We start from the raw sequence: 15,321 nt of genomic DNA, 5'->3' as shown, positions 1-15,321 counted from the left end.
AAGTTCCTGGGATCGAATTGTGCGTTGACACTTTTTGATGTTATATTTGGGGCCAATTGTTTTAGAGTAGGTCTGACCAGTGGAAAGGAGTGCCTTATATTTTAGAGTCGTTTGTTGAATTGTAATTTACAGTTTGTATAGACACTGCCATTGAGGGGATTACCCGGGTTCGCGGTTCGTGAGCCGCACAAATCATGTCAATTTTTTTGGGACGAGATCAAAATCTTCCACGTAGTTTGTAAGTACTTTTTATACATTACCATTTAGACATTATAAGTGTGATATCGCGGCGAGCAAAATCGTTTCCGGCGCTTTGCATTTTACCACGAGCTTTGTGCCCGAGGCCGGGATCTATAGAGTGTGCCTTAAACTGAGCAAGTAATTCAATTTTCATTGGTAAACTGATAATTAACTAGATCAAAATTAAAATAGCGTGCAAGAGAAAATCTATTTTAGTTGTGATTTAGTTAATTATCAATTTATCAATGCATATACTCGAACATTTTATTTCATTCACTGTTCATTGTACACAGACTGTTAGTTTTTCAGGCTTTATTTAGAGTTCAAACAGATTTATGTAAGAGATATAATTGTGACTCGTTTTAACTGTGTCTGAAGTGTGAGCATCAAAGTACGCTCTTAGGCTGAAATCTATAAAGCGCACTTTGACTTTGCTCTGACTTAAGATTGAGTTAAAATGAGACAGATTTATGTGAGAGATATAGCTCTGTCTCGTTTTAACTCTGTCTTAAGTCTAAGCAAAGGCAGAGCGCGCTCTATAGATCTCACCCTTAGATCTCAGCCTGAGAGGCCTCGTTGTCGACGTCGGAACGATTTTGCTGCCGCGATAACCGATTAGTATATTATCTGCCGGAGTTACCATCATACAATCAATACGTAGAACTCTATAAGTACAACCATTACAAGTCATTTCAGTGTAACATTAAGTGCCTTCAGAATCTTAGTCATTAGGGGTTAAAAATATTTTCTCAATAGAAAACTTGAACAAACAATCTTACCGATTCTGTTTTATACAAAGTTTCAAACTAAACTGGCAGGGCTAAATATCTGTCTTGTTCTTGTGGGGGGTTTTGTTGGTAATTGCGCTTAAGTCCTGCCAGTTAAGTTTGGTTTCAGAATTGGTACCAATGTAGCTTGTTATTGCAACAATGTAGGTTGTGATTTTTGACAATATTAACTGAGCTAAATCTTTGAACACAAAATATTTGAGTACAACATAGCTGTGATAGGAATATTCTCAAACTATTTTGAAATTTTTATACAATAATAATAATGGCTGTATTTAAAATATTACGGTCATCTCACACTGCATACGTACATGACAATAATAATATGGACAACGGAATATAATGTTTTACACATTATATAAGTCTATCCAAGTGATTGCACACCTAGTTACTAAATGTATAGTAAGAATTACTACCTATCTAAAAGTATTTTTCGTACTGTAGCATGTAATATGACAATAAGAAGTTACAGTGATATAAAAGCATTTTGATTGTATTTTATAACCATTTTGTACTTTAAATAAAGTTGCTATTCTTGGTAATTCGTAGTTTTAATTTAAATTGTTCTTTTATACCTATTGTATAAGACTTTTAAATATATAAGAATTAACAAAACGATGCATTAGTTAAGGTTGAATGTTTTCTGGAACTTTTTAACACTGCATGTTTTAACTATTTACTAAAAAGATAATCTTTTTCTTTTTCAACTAAATTGGAGCATATGGATTGCTTCCAATCTGGTTGGACCTTAAAACTCTAATCTCTATTATTTAGTCTTCAAAATGGTCGCATGATATTTTAAAAGGGTATTATAACTGTAGTTTAGCATAACTTGTTATAAAATGAAACAAAAAAAAAACAAATTAATGGGAGACATGGTGCATTATCCTACGCTTTTCACGGCAGCATATTTTCCTCCTCGAGGTGGCCTGGCTTACTTGATTTTATTACGGTGGTAGCTTATTTTTGTATAATTTGCACGTATTTATTTTTGTTTGCGTTTAATTTCAGTTGCACAGTTGTACACGCCTTTTATATTGGGTTACGGTACCCCCGGGCTGAGCGGCGGCAAGGGGTGGACGCTGTACGAGTGCGTGGACTGTGGGAACAAGTACAAGCACAAGGGCTCTCTGCAGCGGCACATAAAGTACGAATGTAGGAAACAGCCGAGTTTCAAGTGCCCCTACTGCGTGTACCGCGCCTACCAGAAGCACAACTTGCTTCTGCACGAGCGCCACCTGCACAAAGACTTGCCGGAGAAGGTGGACTTTGTATCGGAATGACCGCCGCCCGCGAGGTGCTCATGTCAGTAAACGTTTCTACTATTAACTAAACCACTAAAACCCGGCGTGTATAATACTATATAATACTGTATAATACTGTAATAAGCGCTTATTTTGGGGATCACTAACTTTACTAACCGTTATTTAGGTGCCTTTTACACATAGACTTTTGAAGTTTCCCTACGGGCCAGTCAATCGCACGTTGTACGAAAAAAATTGCCAATTACACAGTACACTACAAATCACACACCGCACAGCACTTTTTTTTTTTTTCAATTTAATTACAAAGCTAAGCAAAGGTTATCAGGTTCTTAAAGTTCCTAATAATTGTTATGTTGTGATAATAAAATATGAACGTTGGTATCTTTATCGTAAAAGCTTGCTTACCTTTGTAAGATTTAAATAAAAAATCTTAGTGGTTGAATTTTTTTTAAATTAATCACTACCTATTAGGAAAAATTTAAAGTTTAAATTAAAGTCTACTGAATAATGGGAGCTTAAATAGTAGGTACTTTTTGTTTTGGATGGGTTTTTGCAAACTATGCATTACTTTAAAATATTTACTAACAATTTAAAAAGCATTTTTAAATATAACAGCTAATAGCAGTTCGAATTTTTCTGTTACAGCCAAAGAAAGCCGGACTAATATTTAAAGAAGACGTAAAGAACTCACCAGGAATTTGGAAGCTGGACGTTTTAGACTTCGAAGCCCAGTGAAGTTGTGTTCACAATTTTTCTCTGTATTTGGAAAAAATGTTTATTGTTGATGGAAAATCTATTGTCTTCTATTAGCCTAATATTTTGATATTGGTTGTTTGTCATACCCAAAGCGTTATTTACGAATGATCATTAATAACTACCATTTTAGTACCTATTCCTAACGGCTAATTTTCGAAAAATATTATGTAAAAATTGCATTTTACAAGGTCCTTGCGGAGAAAAGTAATATTATTGTAATATAGTTACCAATGAGATAGTTAAATGGCAGCAATACGCATAATAATAATAATTTGGTGTTCAATTTTGTACACAAACTTTAACTAAGATTGATTGGACAAAAAACCAGAGAGTTGACCTCAGCGATGTTCCCTGAAATAATTTGATGATTGAAAAAACACCAATTTAGTTGACTGAAAGGTACCTATAGGTGAAAAATTTTCTTAGTAACTGGAGTGTCAAATTAAATAGAAGTTTTTTTTTATATAATACAATAAAATGTGTAAAAAAACTGGGGGATATAAGGTTGTGCTATTTTTAGCCCCCCCCCCCCCCCCCCCCCCTTACAAACAGATTTTAGTTAAAATTTGATGTACAGCAGAATTTGTGCCATTATCGTAGAATAGTATATTTGGTTACCACCGACACGTATAAAAATTGACATTTAGATTTTTTTGGTGGCAATGTTGACTTTTATTAATACACAATTTAATAATTAAGATTAATATAGATATACGTAAGACATGTTTTGAAATAATTTTGCTATTTAGTATTGTTACATTTTCTTGTTCTTGTTATTAATTTTTATTAAATGTGTGTTCCTTGTTGCCAAAGATATTTATCGATATAAATTATAACAAAACGAATATTGTATTAAAGTTTCAGTATTTTTGTTACAATGTATGATTATATTTTGCATTTGTTACTGTTAAATAAGTTACCTTTAAAAGTTCAAACGAAAACGCGCAATATTTATATTTAAACCAAAGAATCTTCCAGTCGGTTCTAGCCTTCATAAGTGCCTTAATATTTATACACTATTTGTTAAGTGAAGTAAGTTATTGAAACAAATGTTAGTTAAGTTTTGTAAAAATATTTTGTATTCACGTAACTTTGTTAAAATATTCGTCCCAAAGATGTGTGAACTTTAAAGTGAGTGTCCTTTCTCTTTCTTCAAGCGTAAAGTTAATGTTACTCTTATTTCAAAATTTAACTTAACTGCTTACTGTATTATGCGCTTAAGTTTCACTTGAAATTCTTTCGTAGTGCACCTCTAGTACAAGATATACTGATGTGCCAAAAACTCTCAAGCTTGTATAAAACATGAGCATTTTGTATGCAAAAAGTGATTTCTTTTACTAAAATATTGAATAGGTACATACTAGTACCTATTATAAATGCGAAAGTGTCTATCTGTATGTTACCTTATCACAGCCATCTTTGACCAAGATAGCTTCCATCCTGGAGATGGGCATAGCACATTCTGGAAAATCAAAGAGCTCCACAGAATTTAAAAAAAAACCTAAATCTACATGAAGTTGTGAGTACCTATTACCTAATGCTAAATAAATAATTGGATTCTGCTATACTGATTCAGTCAAGAGATATTTTTTTAGTGAAAATGTGGTTAATTTAGTTAGTTAGTATTTGGCATATTCAAATGACTATCGCCTTCCCTAAGCTTATGATAGAAGTAAGAACTACCCTAGTGCAGATTTGGGATTAAAATCTTCAACCTATTGGACTTAATTAATTAAATAATTAAGCTATTCAGGTTTCAGAATAATAAAGTTTTTTTGTGTCTTTACTGATTAACTTATTTAGTAATTTTACGGAACTGGTCTTATTGGAAGTATTTTGATTGCCATTTTAGTGTTCTGTAATAATTAAGACAAATTATTAGCTTAATTCAAGTCGGATTAAAAGATTTTGTACTTTGTGGCGTTTAGATACAAAATACTTTAAAAGGGATTTTAATTGTTATAGTATTAACATTTTCACCTTATTGCATTGTTTTTTAAGATGTTGCATTGTCTTAAATAAATTCTTTAATTTTTTTTAAAGTAAGTATAGATACCAATGTATTAATTATCACAACAGTATTTTTTATTGATTGGGAAAAATAAATACTTAAGTATAATTTATTATCATCAACCTGTTCCTAGGTAGGCCATGTTTTATTTTAAAAAAATTGTATCAACGAGCAATTAATTATTATGTTATTAAAACCTAAGAAGAGTAGCACAAAGTTAAGCCTTTAATTAAAATAATTGATGTATTTTTTAAATTATTTTGCAGTGAAGTGTGTTTGATTTGTTTTAATTGAATTATGCATGAGAATAAATGTTCTTAATTAAAAAAATTATGTCTATCAATTCTAGAGCCCTTCTAGAACCCTAATCAATATGCATAGGTACAACAAAATAGTTTATAATTAAGTTGTAAGAAATAATTAAAAATTAAGTTGTAAATATTAGGATAGCGATAAGATAATGACGAATTGAATTTCCAAATAAAGTATTGGGATATAATTTGATTGTTTCAGGTGAACTGGATATCTTTAAGACGATGATGCAAAATATGTTGCCCATCGTGCCTATGAAAACTAAAAATTATTGGTCACATTTCGAATCGAGTTACGAATGTGAAAAGTGCAAGAGAAAGTATCGGCATAAAAGCACGTACAGAAGACACGTTACATACGAGTGCGGGAAGGAGCCGATGTTTCGCTGCCCCTTCTTGGACTGTTCATACAAAGCCTATCAAAAAACTCACACGGACGCACATATCAAGACGAAACACAAAATCATGACGGTGGAATACAAAGGATGATACATGGCTCAGAGTTATTAACAAAAATTGTGATACTAAATTTAAATCCAATTAAAATAACGGTAAAAGTTGTGTAATTTTATTTTTTATGATAACTTTTCACAACAGTTGTGCAGTACTTACGTGCTTTGCTGGGTTATGGGTATCTGGAAGCTTTAGTAACCACTAATAACTCCATAATCCATCTATTTGGATTTCATTATGAAAACAATGTTACTAATTAACAATTCGTTTCTAGTTTTACTTGCGCATAAAGGTACGAACTACAAAAAATAAGTTTATTTTAATCTTAAATAATGGCGCCATATCGATTGCCTAATCTGACGTTTTCCACAAAAAGTCATTAGAAGTTCGTTCTGAAATCAGGTGTACTGATTTTTCAATAGATTCGATTTCGATCTATTTTTGCATACACAGCTGCTAGAATAGACATTGGGCAGAATGAACTATGAAATGTATTGGGACTTTCTACCACCACAATGGTCCTCTACCTTCCGGCTTCCTAATCCACCAACTCCTTAGACGGCTTTGGTCAAATCAGCAGTGGGTTCCCTCTGCTGATTCCCAAGTCACGCATTGTAAATCTGCTATCCTATAGCTACTAATTTTGTGAAAACTGGTTTGAAATAACTAGTTATATTGTGTAATAAGGAAAATTAATATGTCGATACAATAATTCAAGTAAGCTATTTTTAAACGTTAACGAAATGTCAGTTCATGACTGACTCATGTCATTTGTCAATGTTGAAGTTTGAACGAATTTGTCGAAACTCAACACCGAAAATAGAAATCTGTAGAAATGTTTTGAAATAATAAAGTCTAGCTTTTATAATATTTTGTGGATTCAGATAAAATGAATAAATTGGCGTGTGTGAATAGAAGTTTTTTAAATGTGTTCAAGCACAATGTCAGTGGAAATTCCGGCTATTTACTCGCTCCTAAATATGGTGCACCAAATGTTTATTTCATGCGTGGAGCACACGAACAGAAGAAAATCCGGTCTACTATGAACTATATGATAGCTCTCGGTGTTATGACTGTAGGGTTAAGTTATGCAGCAGTACCTTTATACAGGATCTTTTGTCAGGTGAGGGTTTAACCTCCAAAATGTTTATCAAATTCATATACCTTAGTTCTTCCCGAGTGTGACTGACTTAATAGATAAAAGAGTACCTACATTGTGAAATAAATAAGGCGCTACTTACTTTGACCAAAGTTAACTTAAATAAATCATTACCACTAATTTTATTCAAAATCAAAAACTGGCTTAACTAGTCTACTTCTATAGATGACGATCTGTAGTCAGAAGCAGCTTCCTTCCAGCTCCAAACTCTCAATTCATATGCTTATCCTCTCTGTCAAACCATCAGCCTCTAGGTCTTCTATTATCCTGGTTGTAATAGAAGGCTGACATGTTAACCACTTGGCTATCACCAAAAATGTAGTCTGATATTATTGTAAGGATAATAAATAATATTGTGATAAAATTCTATCAAAAGCTTGTTTTGTATACAGGCATACAGTTACGGAGGTACCATAGGTCAGTCGGAGTCAAATGAGTCAATCAGTAAGATGACAGCTGTGAAGGATAGGCCGATCAAAATAAGGTTCAATGCAGATGTGGCATCTTCCATGCAGTGGAACTTCAAACCACAACAAGGGGATATTACAGTAAGTATAAAGACTTTTTTTTTAAACACTTCTCTACAAACTTTTCCTTAGCATGAAAAAAAGAGCTAAATACTTCTTGATCCTCAACAGTTTATAGGTGTCATATCTACCTGCAGCATAGTTTAACTTTAGTTAACTTTTCATTAGAACAGAGAGGGGCAACTGCCTTTTAACTAGCTTATGCCTGCATAGACTACACCTATTTTACCCCATTAGGGGCTGAATTTTCATAGCGCACATCATAATAGCTATCTGTGCATCTTTCAGCTGTGTTTCCTACCAATTACATTACGGTATCTTTAAAATGAGTGAATAGGCATCTTCTAGGTAAACATGTCCCATCTTAGGCCACATTATCACTTTCCATCAGGTGTGATTGTGGTCAAGCTCTTACCTATAATGAATTTAAAAAAAATTTTTGAAGAAAATGTCCCTGTACTACAATTTCTGTGACAACAGTTGAATGTTGGCAGGTGGTACCGGGTGAAACAGCGCTGGCGTTCTACACGGCGCGCAACCCCACAGACAAGCCCGTGGTGGGCATCAGCACCTACAACGTGATCCCTTTCGAGGCAGGCCAGTACTTCAACAAGATACAGTGCTTCTGCTTCGAGGAGCAACAGCTCAGCCCACATGAACAGGTCACTATTACGTATAATCTACAATAAATAAATAAATGATGAATGAATGTATACATAAAAGACAGTGGATAAAGTCCTAATATATCATCATCATCATCATCATTATCAACCCATCACTGGCCCACTACTGAGCACAGGTCTTCTGTCAGAATGAGAAGGGTTTTGGTCATAATCCCAGGAGGCCAAGAGCGGATTGGCAAACTTCATACTCCTTTGAGAACATATTGAGAACTCATAATATTTTCAACCTGATGATTTCCTTCGTCACTTAAGCAAGTGATATTTAATTTCTTCAACTGTACATAACTTAAATATGCGTGCCCAAGATTAAACCTCTGACTTTGAATATTAAGTGGAGGTCTTAACCACTAGGCCATCAGGGACAGTAAGTCTACTAGATTTTCACGTCCTATCTGTTTAACCGTTTTTGGCAAAAAGTTGAGAGATAGCTTGCATCCGGGGGCAAGACATAGGCTACACTTTATCCTGGAAAATCAAAGAGTTTCCACAGGATTTCGAAAAACCTATATCCATGCAGACACAGTCACGGGCATCATCTAATAATAAATAATATTGTGCAATAAATCTAGAAACTCAGTTTAAAGTCTGTTAAATGATTAATGATGATGTTAATGATTCCAGGTTGACATGCCAGTCTTCTTCTACATAGACCCTGATTTCATGGAGGATCCAAGGATGGAATACGTGGACGAAATAGTATTATCCTACACATTCTTTGAGGCCAAAGAAGGACTTAAACTGCCTGTTCCATCTTATGCTAAGTGAACACTTAAGTGTAGTGCTAACTGTGAATAGTCTAATTAAAACTTAATTATTTTGTAGTAGGTAAACAATATAATGTAGTGAATTATTTATTTTCTGTTAAAAGTTATAGCAACTAAGAAATCAAGTTAAAAGCATAACATATAACTGAGTAGGTTCCTGCGGTAGTGGTGCGGTGCGGGAGGGGTGTGATGACGTCACGCGAGAGCTCAATGGTTCCTCAACTTGTGACAACTGTCTCCCTTTACCTCAGAAGCCTACTCATACATATGAGCTATACCTATTAAAAGCTATTGTAAAATAATGACCATATGAATGTATAAAACTTGTGAAGTTGTCAACTTTTTAATAGATATTTTTGTTAATACAATTGTTTTATTTATGAGCCTCTTCGTCAAAGTCCAATGCAATTAGCAATATAAAGCTATAAAATAGATTGCTTCAACATGACTCCAACATCAATGGTATGCAAATGCACATAACTATATTTCTTTTTATTATATATTTTTTGTTAGAGACAGGAGGCGATGGTCGCCATCTGTCAATTTCTAAAAATCTCAATTCAGTTACAATCGCAACTTCATTGCAATCAACGCGCGACTATCTATCTATCAATTACGGTAGAATGACAACTAAGTACAATCACCTATTGGTTGATGCTATTGGCTACGCTCATTCGCTCATTGTTGCAACAAGAATATCATAAATTCAGCTAATCACAACAATTGAGATTGTAATAATGAATTATACAATTTTTCCGCAATCTACCAGCAGAGAATCACGTGTAATGTGAAGGGTAAGTCGTAAGAACTAGTTCCATACACAGACCACGAATCTGGTTCCATAGTTATTCTAATTTTTTTGACATTTGCAACCGGCCGCGTCCTAGTCTAGCAACTAATGTTACCAGTGTAAAATATATTTGGTAGGCCAAATAAGGCTCGGTTTCCACCCAAGCGGAGCGGAGAGATGTGGCAGTCGAACAATTAGACGTTTGAATAAACGTGATAATTTTTCATACCATCTGATTGGTCGACTGAACATTTCTCTCCGCTCTGAAATTGTGCATTAGCTTACGAAATCAAAAAACAGCTAAAACAATAAACAAATTTATTTTTAAACAAACAAAATAATACAACACAACAATTTAACAACATTAGCCAATAGGCTAATTAGGCTTTGATCGCCGCCGTGACGGGGTACCCCCTGCGCAGCCCCATGCACTGGTCGCGGTCGATGAAGAGCGTGGTGCTCTTGTTTCGGAGGTCCGCCTCCAGGCCGGCACGCACGCCCAACAACGTCTGATGAGTTCCTTCGGCTGTTGCTATTTTGGACCGCAGAGTTTCCATTGTCTCTTGGAGATCGCAAACTTCTTTTACCAATCTGTGAATGAAATAGATACATCGCTTTTAAAACCCTATATATTGGGTTTTTAAGGTTCCTTACCCTAAGTGTGCCAACGAGACCCTATTACTAAGCTTCCGCTGTAAGTCTGTCCGTCGGTCTGTCAGCGAGCTGTATCTCGTAAACCGTAATAGGTAGGTAGAGTTGCCACAAAATGTGTTTATTGCCGCTATAACAACAAATAATTAAAATTTCAAAATGACCGCCATGAAAATTCAAAAAATATTAAAAGTGTTATTTCTTGTATGATAGTACGGAACCCTTCGAGTGCAAGTCCGACTCACACTTGACCGATTTTTTCAACTTTGAGTACCTGTTCTGTGCCTCGTCGCGGCACTTCTCGAGGTGCGGTCGGTTGGTGCGCGCCTGCAGCCGAGTGTGTGCCACTTTCATCGGTTGAAGTTTGTCTTCTATAGCCTTATTCAGCAGTTCCAGCGTCTTCTCCACGTCGAACATCTCTTGTTGAACCTGAAAATTGATAATCCTTAAGTAGGTACCTACTTTAAAAACAGTGTTTAAAAGTTGCTTTTCAAATTCAGTTGTTTGATTGCATTGCCTTTTTCCTTTATTTTTAAATAGCTGATCCACCTCTACTTTGCTCGAGTGAATAGGTATCCTCTTACCTACTGGGTGTCTACATTACAGAGAAAACTAATGGTGATATCCATCGGTGATATCAGATGGTTCATTTTCAGTCGAAATGAAACTTCTAAACAAAATCAATCAAAACAACTGAAAAACAAAATGAGACAATCCCTCGAGTGAACATTTAGTAACTCTGAATGAACCGTCTGATATTACCATTAATGCAAAATCTATTTTTAAATCTCTCGACAGTTTGTTTTGCTTTCTAAGTAACTAGTTTCTTGGAATCTTCTTTTATAAACAGATACAGAAACTTTTATTTAGCATTAGTATTTTTGTGTCCTTTCTGATTACTAAAATATTTTGATCAAAGTATTTTATTTATTTTGAATGGGTTATTATTTTTTATGTGTACCTATGTTGTGTGGTAGGACGTAGGTACCTTGTGCAAGTGCAGTTGCAGCTTGTTCTTGATCTCGATGGTCTCAGCGATGCGGCGAGTGAACGCGCTGTTGGTATTACTCCACTGGTCCCAAATCTCCGTCGCTGATACATTGATCAAGTTTTCAGCGTCTGTAATATTTGTTAAACGATCTTTTATTAACTACTAATCTTTCAGATATTTTAGTTGAATTTTTTTTCTGCTCCTTATTTCCTGTATCTATTTAATTTGTAAAACGTCGTTTAAATTATTGTGAACTTTAGTAAGCTTTAGATTGACTAAACCGTAAATAATTCGATTAACTTTCGTTTCCTTGAAACTAAAACAGTGACCTTTCAGAATGAACAGCATGTACCTAGATAGGTGTAAAATTCAAAAATCATGGTGTTAAGTAGGTACCTAGTTACCTACTAACTAAAATTAGTGCAATTTTTAAATAAGATTGCAGAAAGTCCTACAGGGTTGGATATGGGACCTCTATTGTTTCTGATATACAATAATAAGTCGTCTTCGGTCACGAGTCGCGACAGTGGATGGAGACATTTCTTTTTAAAATATTAGGTAGTCATTGTAGAAAACTAAGTAACTATTCTTGTATTTTGTGCTAGTGTGTTTGCTTTTATTTTTACCAGACAGCATCTGCACGGCCTTAGCTCGCTCGGACTGGGATCTTTGTAGAGTAGCCGCGCTGGCGGCGGCCCAGCGTTCCGTATCACATACCGTTGGGTCATAACGCTCGATTCCCGCGTAAAATTGTAGACCCTACAACGCAGATAACTTGACATAATATTATTTATGATGCGTTCACTGCTGCAAGAGCGGTCATGTTCAAAACTACTGTACAAAGATTTAAAAAATTGCTCACAAAATATAAATTCTCCCCAAAGAATTTTTAACTCCAGGGTTTTGACTCCACATTGTGAAGTCAAAGTCAAAGTCATTTTGAAATCAACATTTGAGCTGGCTAACAAATAACAATACAAATGCAGTGATTACATAGCTAATCTTTAATGAAGATCCCACTGAATGCAAATCTAAACTAATTTCCAAGTAAAAAGACCTAAAACTTAACCTACCAAAATTGGGTTCATGTTAATGTTTTCGATCAATGAATAAGAACGTGAACTCACGTAATCTAAGCAAAACGTTCTAAAACTGCTCAAATCGAATCCAACGTCTGTAATTTCGATCACATTACATTAAATTTTGTATTATAGTAAATATTCAACAGCTTTCATTCAGTTTTGCCACTCAATGAATATTATGTGAAAGTTTATAGCTTGCCTTAGAAAAGTTATTGAGTTGATGGCACATAGAGTCGATGCCCAGAGCGTATTCCTTGTTGCGCATATCCATCTCCAACTCGTTCTGCGTCGCGCGACAGTTCTTCGACTGCTGCCGGACCTGTGTGGCGTCACAACAATCAAACCACTTTACTTTGTTGGTAAGAAGGCCTTGTAAAAGTTCAATGAATAAAAAATTACGATTTTTTTGAAAGAAGATTCTCTTTAATTACCTAATCAGAATAACTAATAGACCTACCTTTTCGAGCATATTTCGGAATTTATCCTGACTCTCACGTAAAATGGCAACTTCTTTGAGTAACGACTGTTCCACGGCATCGTGCACTTGTTCCAAACCTGCACACATTTGATAAATAATTATCCTAACCTAATAGAAATAGAACTACTGAATTTTAGTTCTGATCTCTTATCATCAGAATAGTCCGCAATTCATTAAGAATTTTGGTCACTTTACACTAACATCTATCGATTCAAAAACTAGATGTCGCTACACGATTCTCAATCACGCTAACAGTTCTCTATGTCAGATCCAAGTTGCAGCGTTTGAACCAACAAGGCATAACACCCGGCTGAATGAAGATTGCTGCTAAACTTACCATGGACTTACCCTGTCTTTTCTCGCGATGGTAGAGGCACTCCTGCACGATGTGCAGCGGGCCTTCTATCCCCGCGATAGCTCGCTCCAGCTGCCTCCGAGTATCGTTCAATTTCTCGCACGTCGCCACTAGACGCTCCATTTCTATCGACACCTTTAATCAGGATATCTTTAGTATACAGTGATCACAAGACATGTAACTAATCCAATCCGTAGTTATAACATGGAGGTCTGTGCAGTTCATAGACTAAGCTTAAGTTACATAAGTCCACCAGTCCACCACGATTCGTCGGGACTTATGGAGCAAATATAGGTAATATTTCTTACCTCATTTCTCCAAAATGTGGTATCAGTAATTCGTTCCCCAATTCGTCGGCCGGAATCCCTCTGTCCCTGAGTCCCGATTTCGTCGGTCTCTCTAAAATAAACATATTTTTAAATATGTAGACCCATAATATGGATAAGCCTTCGACCTTTAGCAGTTTTCTTAATCAAGGTAGGTAAAACTAATAATTTTGATAATATTCTAGTTCTTGATGCTGTTTTGGTTCTCGTACTGCGTGCAGTGAGTGTACAGCGCAGCGCGAGCCGCGTTCTCAGGACTGCAGTCAATTCAGGACTCGCTACAGCACCAAGAAGTTCGTCTTGCCGTTTTCATTTCATAATGGCCCTTAGTACCGCTAATGGGACAACTTACCTCAGCATCCTCATGATATCGTTCCGAACTCTCTCGGAGAAGTTCCTCTTCGCATCAGACTCGTTGTAGTTCTTGATGCTGTTCTGGTTCCACTCGTACTGCGTGTATCGCGTGTACAGCGCAGCGCGGGCCGCATGCTCGGGACTGCGGTCGAAGCCTGTCACCAGGTTGGGAAAGCGCAGCGGTTCCGCCGCCATGCCGGTCGGGGTGTAGCAAGGGTCCACCATTGTGTTTGTTATGGGTTGAGATGGCCTGCCCCATGACAAGTTTTTAACTGTTATTTATTCACGTATTTATTATTAATATTCAAAATATGCATTGATATAATGGGAGCAAGAGAAACACGAGCCGAAACTATTTTGGTAAAAATTTGGAATTTTCTTTTAAAAGCGCGCTCTGAACTGAGAGCTTATTTTGGAGTCGATTATAAAACCACCCTCACTATCAGTTTTTCAGTTTTCATACTGTCCGGCCTGACAACGATTATTATCGCACTACCATCGCACAACAATTGCGAAGCCGTGTGCAACCGTTATCTGGAATTTTATTTGTTGTATAATATCTTGAAGTCGGCAAAGTTCAAAGCTTACATAACTTCATCAATTCCATCAGCTGTTGTGAATATGAAAAACAAACAAAAGAACCCCTCTCACATAGGTGTGACCTCGATTTCTTCGTAACCCATGATAGGTCTCCAGGGGTGCTTCTTCGGAGAGTGAAAGCAGTACCCGACTTGAGGAGGCACGCTCGGAGCTCCCGCCGTTTCTTTTACAGGGCTCCATTGTTGCAATTGCTGTCAATACACAATAAATTAGATAGTGTTTGTGTCTCTTTTAAATAATAAAAGCAGAGCAAACAGTCAAAACTGTACGAAAAACAGTAGTTAGACTAAGTGATTAGAAATTAAAGGTGTAATGATATATCCTTATACCGTGCACATAGAAACTTCCTTGGCCATTTTAAATTAAATTTAGATATTCAGAGCGGAAAATTTAGGTATATAAACCATTAAACTAAAAAATCTAACAATACTAGAAAAAATTCAAAATTGAATTCCGTGTCATTTTTCTTCATGCTAACCAACCTAAAAATTTAAATGGCCTACGTTCAGAAATGAATTAGCATAATCATATAGATTGCATTTCATTGTATAAGATGTGTATTGTGGCTTGTATATAGCATAGTTATTTTTAAAACTACCTCGTTCCTTTTACAGTTTGAGTATTTTTCAGTAGTATTTCAATTGAGTATTTTTCATTTGAATGCACTCTGTGTTTGAATCGTATTGACTTGGAACAAGATTTTGAACGAAGTTACGCAATGCAGCCAATGTTGAAAT

At 35.6% G+C, this 15,321-nt stretch overlaps 2 protein-coding genes and 1 long non-coding RNA gene across 3 annotated transcripts; 1 reads left to right on the top strand and 2 right to left on the bottom strand.

Annotated features, from left to right (window-relative positions):
* Positions 1-508: 508 nt before the first annotated feature.
* Positions 509-2,032, bottom strand: LOC123868449. Its single transcript, XR_006796646.1, has 2 exons — positions 790-2,032; positions 509-638 (listed from the first exon to the last, which is right to left on the bottom strand). It is a non-coding gene; the product is annotated as an uncharacterized LOC123868449 (long non-coding RNA).
* A 4,562-nt stretch (positions 2,033-6,594) lies between these two features.
* On the top strand, positions 6,595-9,322 carry LOC123868448 (cytochrome c oxidase assembly protein COX11, mitochondrial). The gene is made up of 4 exons (XM_045910983.1): positions 6,595-6,947; positions 7,376-7,531; positions 8,005-8,172; positions 8,815-9,322. The coding sequence occupies exons 1-4, from the start codon at positions 6,714-6,716 to the stop codon at positions 8,956-8,958; spliced, it is 702 nt and encodes a 233-aa protein (XP_045766939.1). The 5' UTR covers positions 6,595-6,713; the 3' UTR covers positions 8,959-9,322.
* A 726-nt stretch (positions 9,323-10,048) lies between these two features.
* Positions 10,049-15,034, bottom strand: LOC123868136 (tektin-3-like). Its single transcript, XM_045910514.1, has 11 exons — positions 14,914-15,034; positions 14,636-14,775; positions 13,983-14,234; positions 13,613-13,703; positions 13,298-13,439; positions 12,929-13,026; positions 12,671-12,790; positions 12,016-12,148; positions 11,387-11,517; positions 10,673-10,827; positions 10,049-10,338 (listed from the first exon to the last, which is right to left on the bottom strand). The coding sequence occupies exons 1-11, from the start codon at positions 14,938-14,940 to the stop codon at positions 10,128-10,130; spliced, it is 1,500 nt and encodes a 499-aa protein (XP_045766470.1). The 5' UTR covers positions 14,941-15,034; the 3' UTR covers positions 10,049-10,127.
* Between the last annotated feature and the right edge of the window lie 287 nt (positions 15,035-15,321).

Source organism: Maniola jurtina, chromosome 9 (genome assembly GCF_905333055.1).
Source record: "Maniola jurtina chromosome 9, ilManJurt1.1, whole genome shotgun sequence".
Taxonomy (NCBI): Eukaryota; Metazoa; Arthropoda; class Insecta; order Lepidoptera; family Nymphalidae; genus Maniola; species Maniola jurtina.
This window is presented reverse-complemented; position numbering and strand designations above follow the sequence as displayed.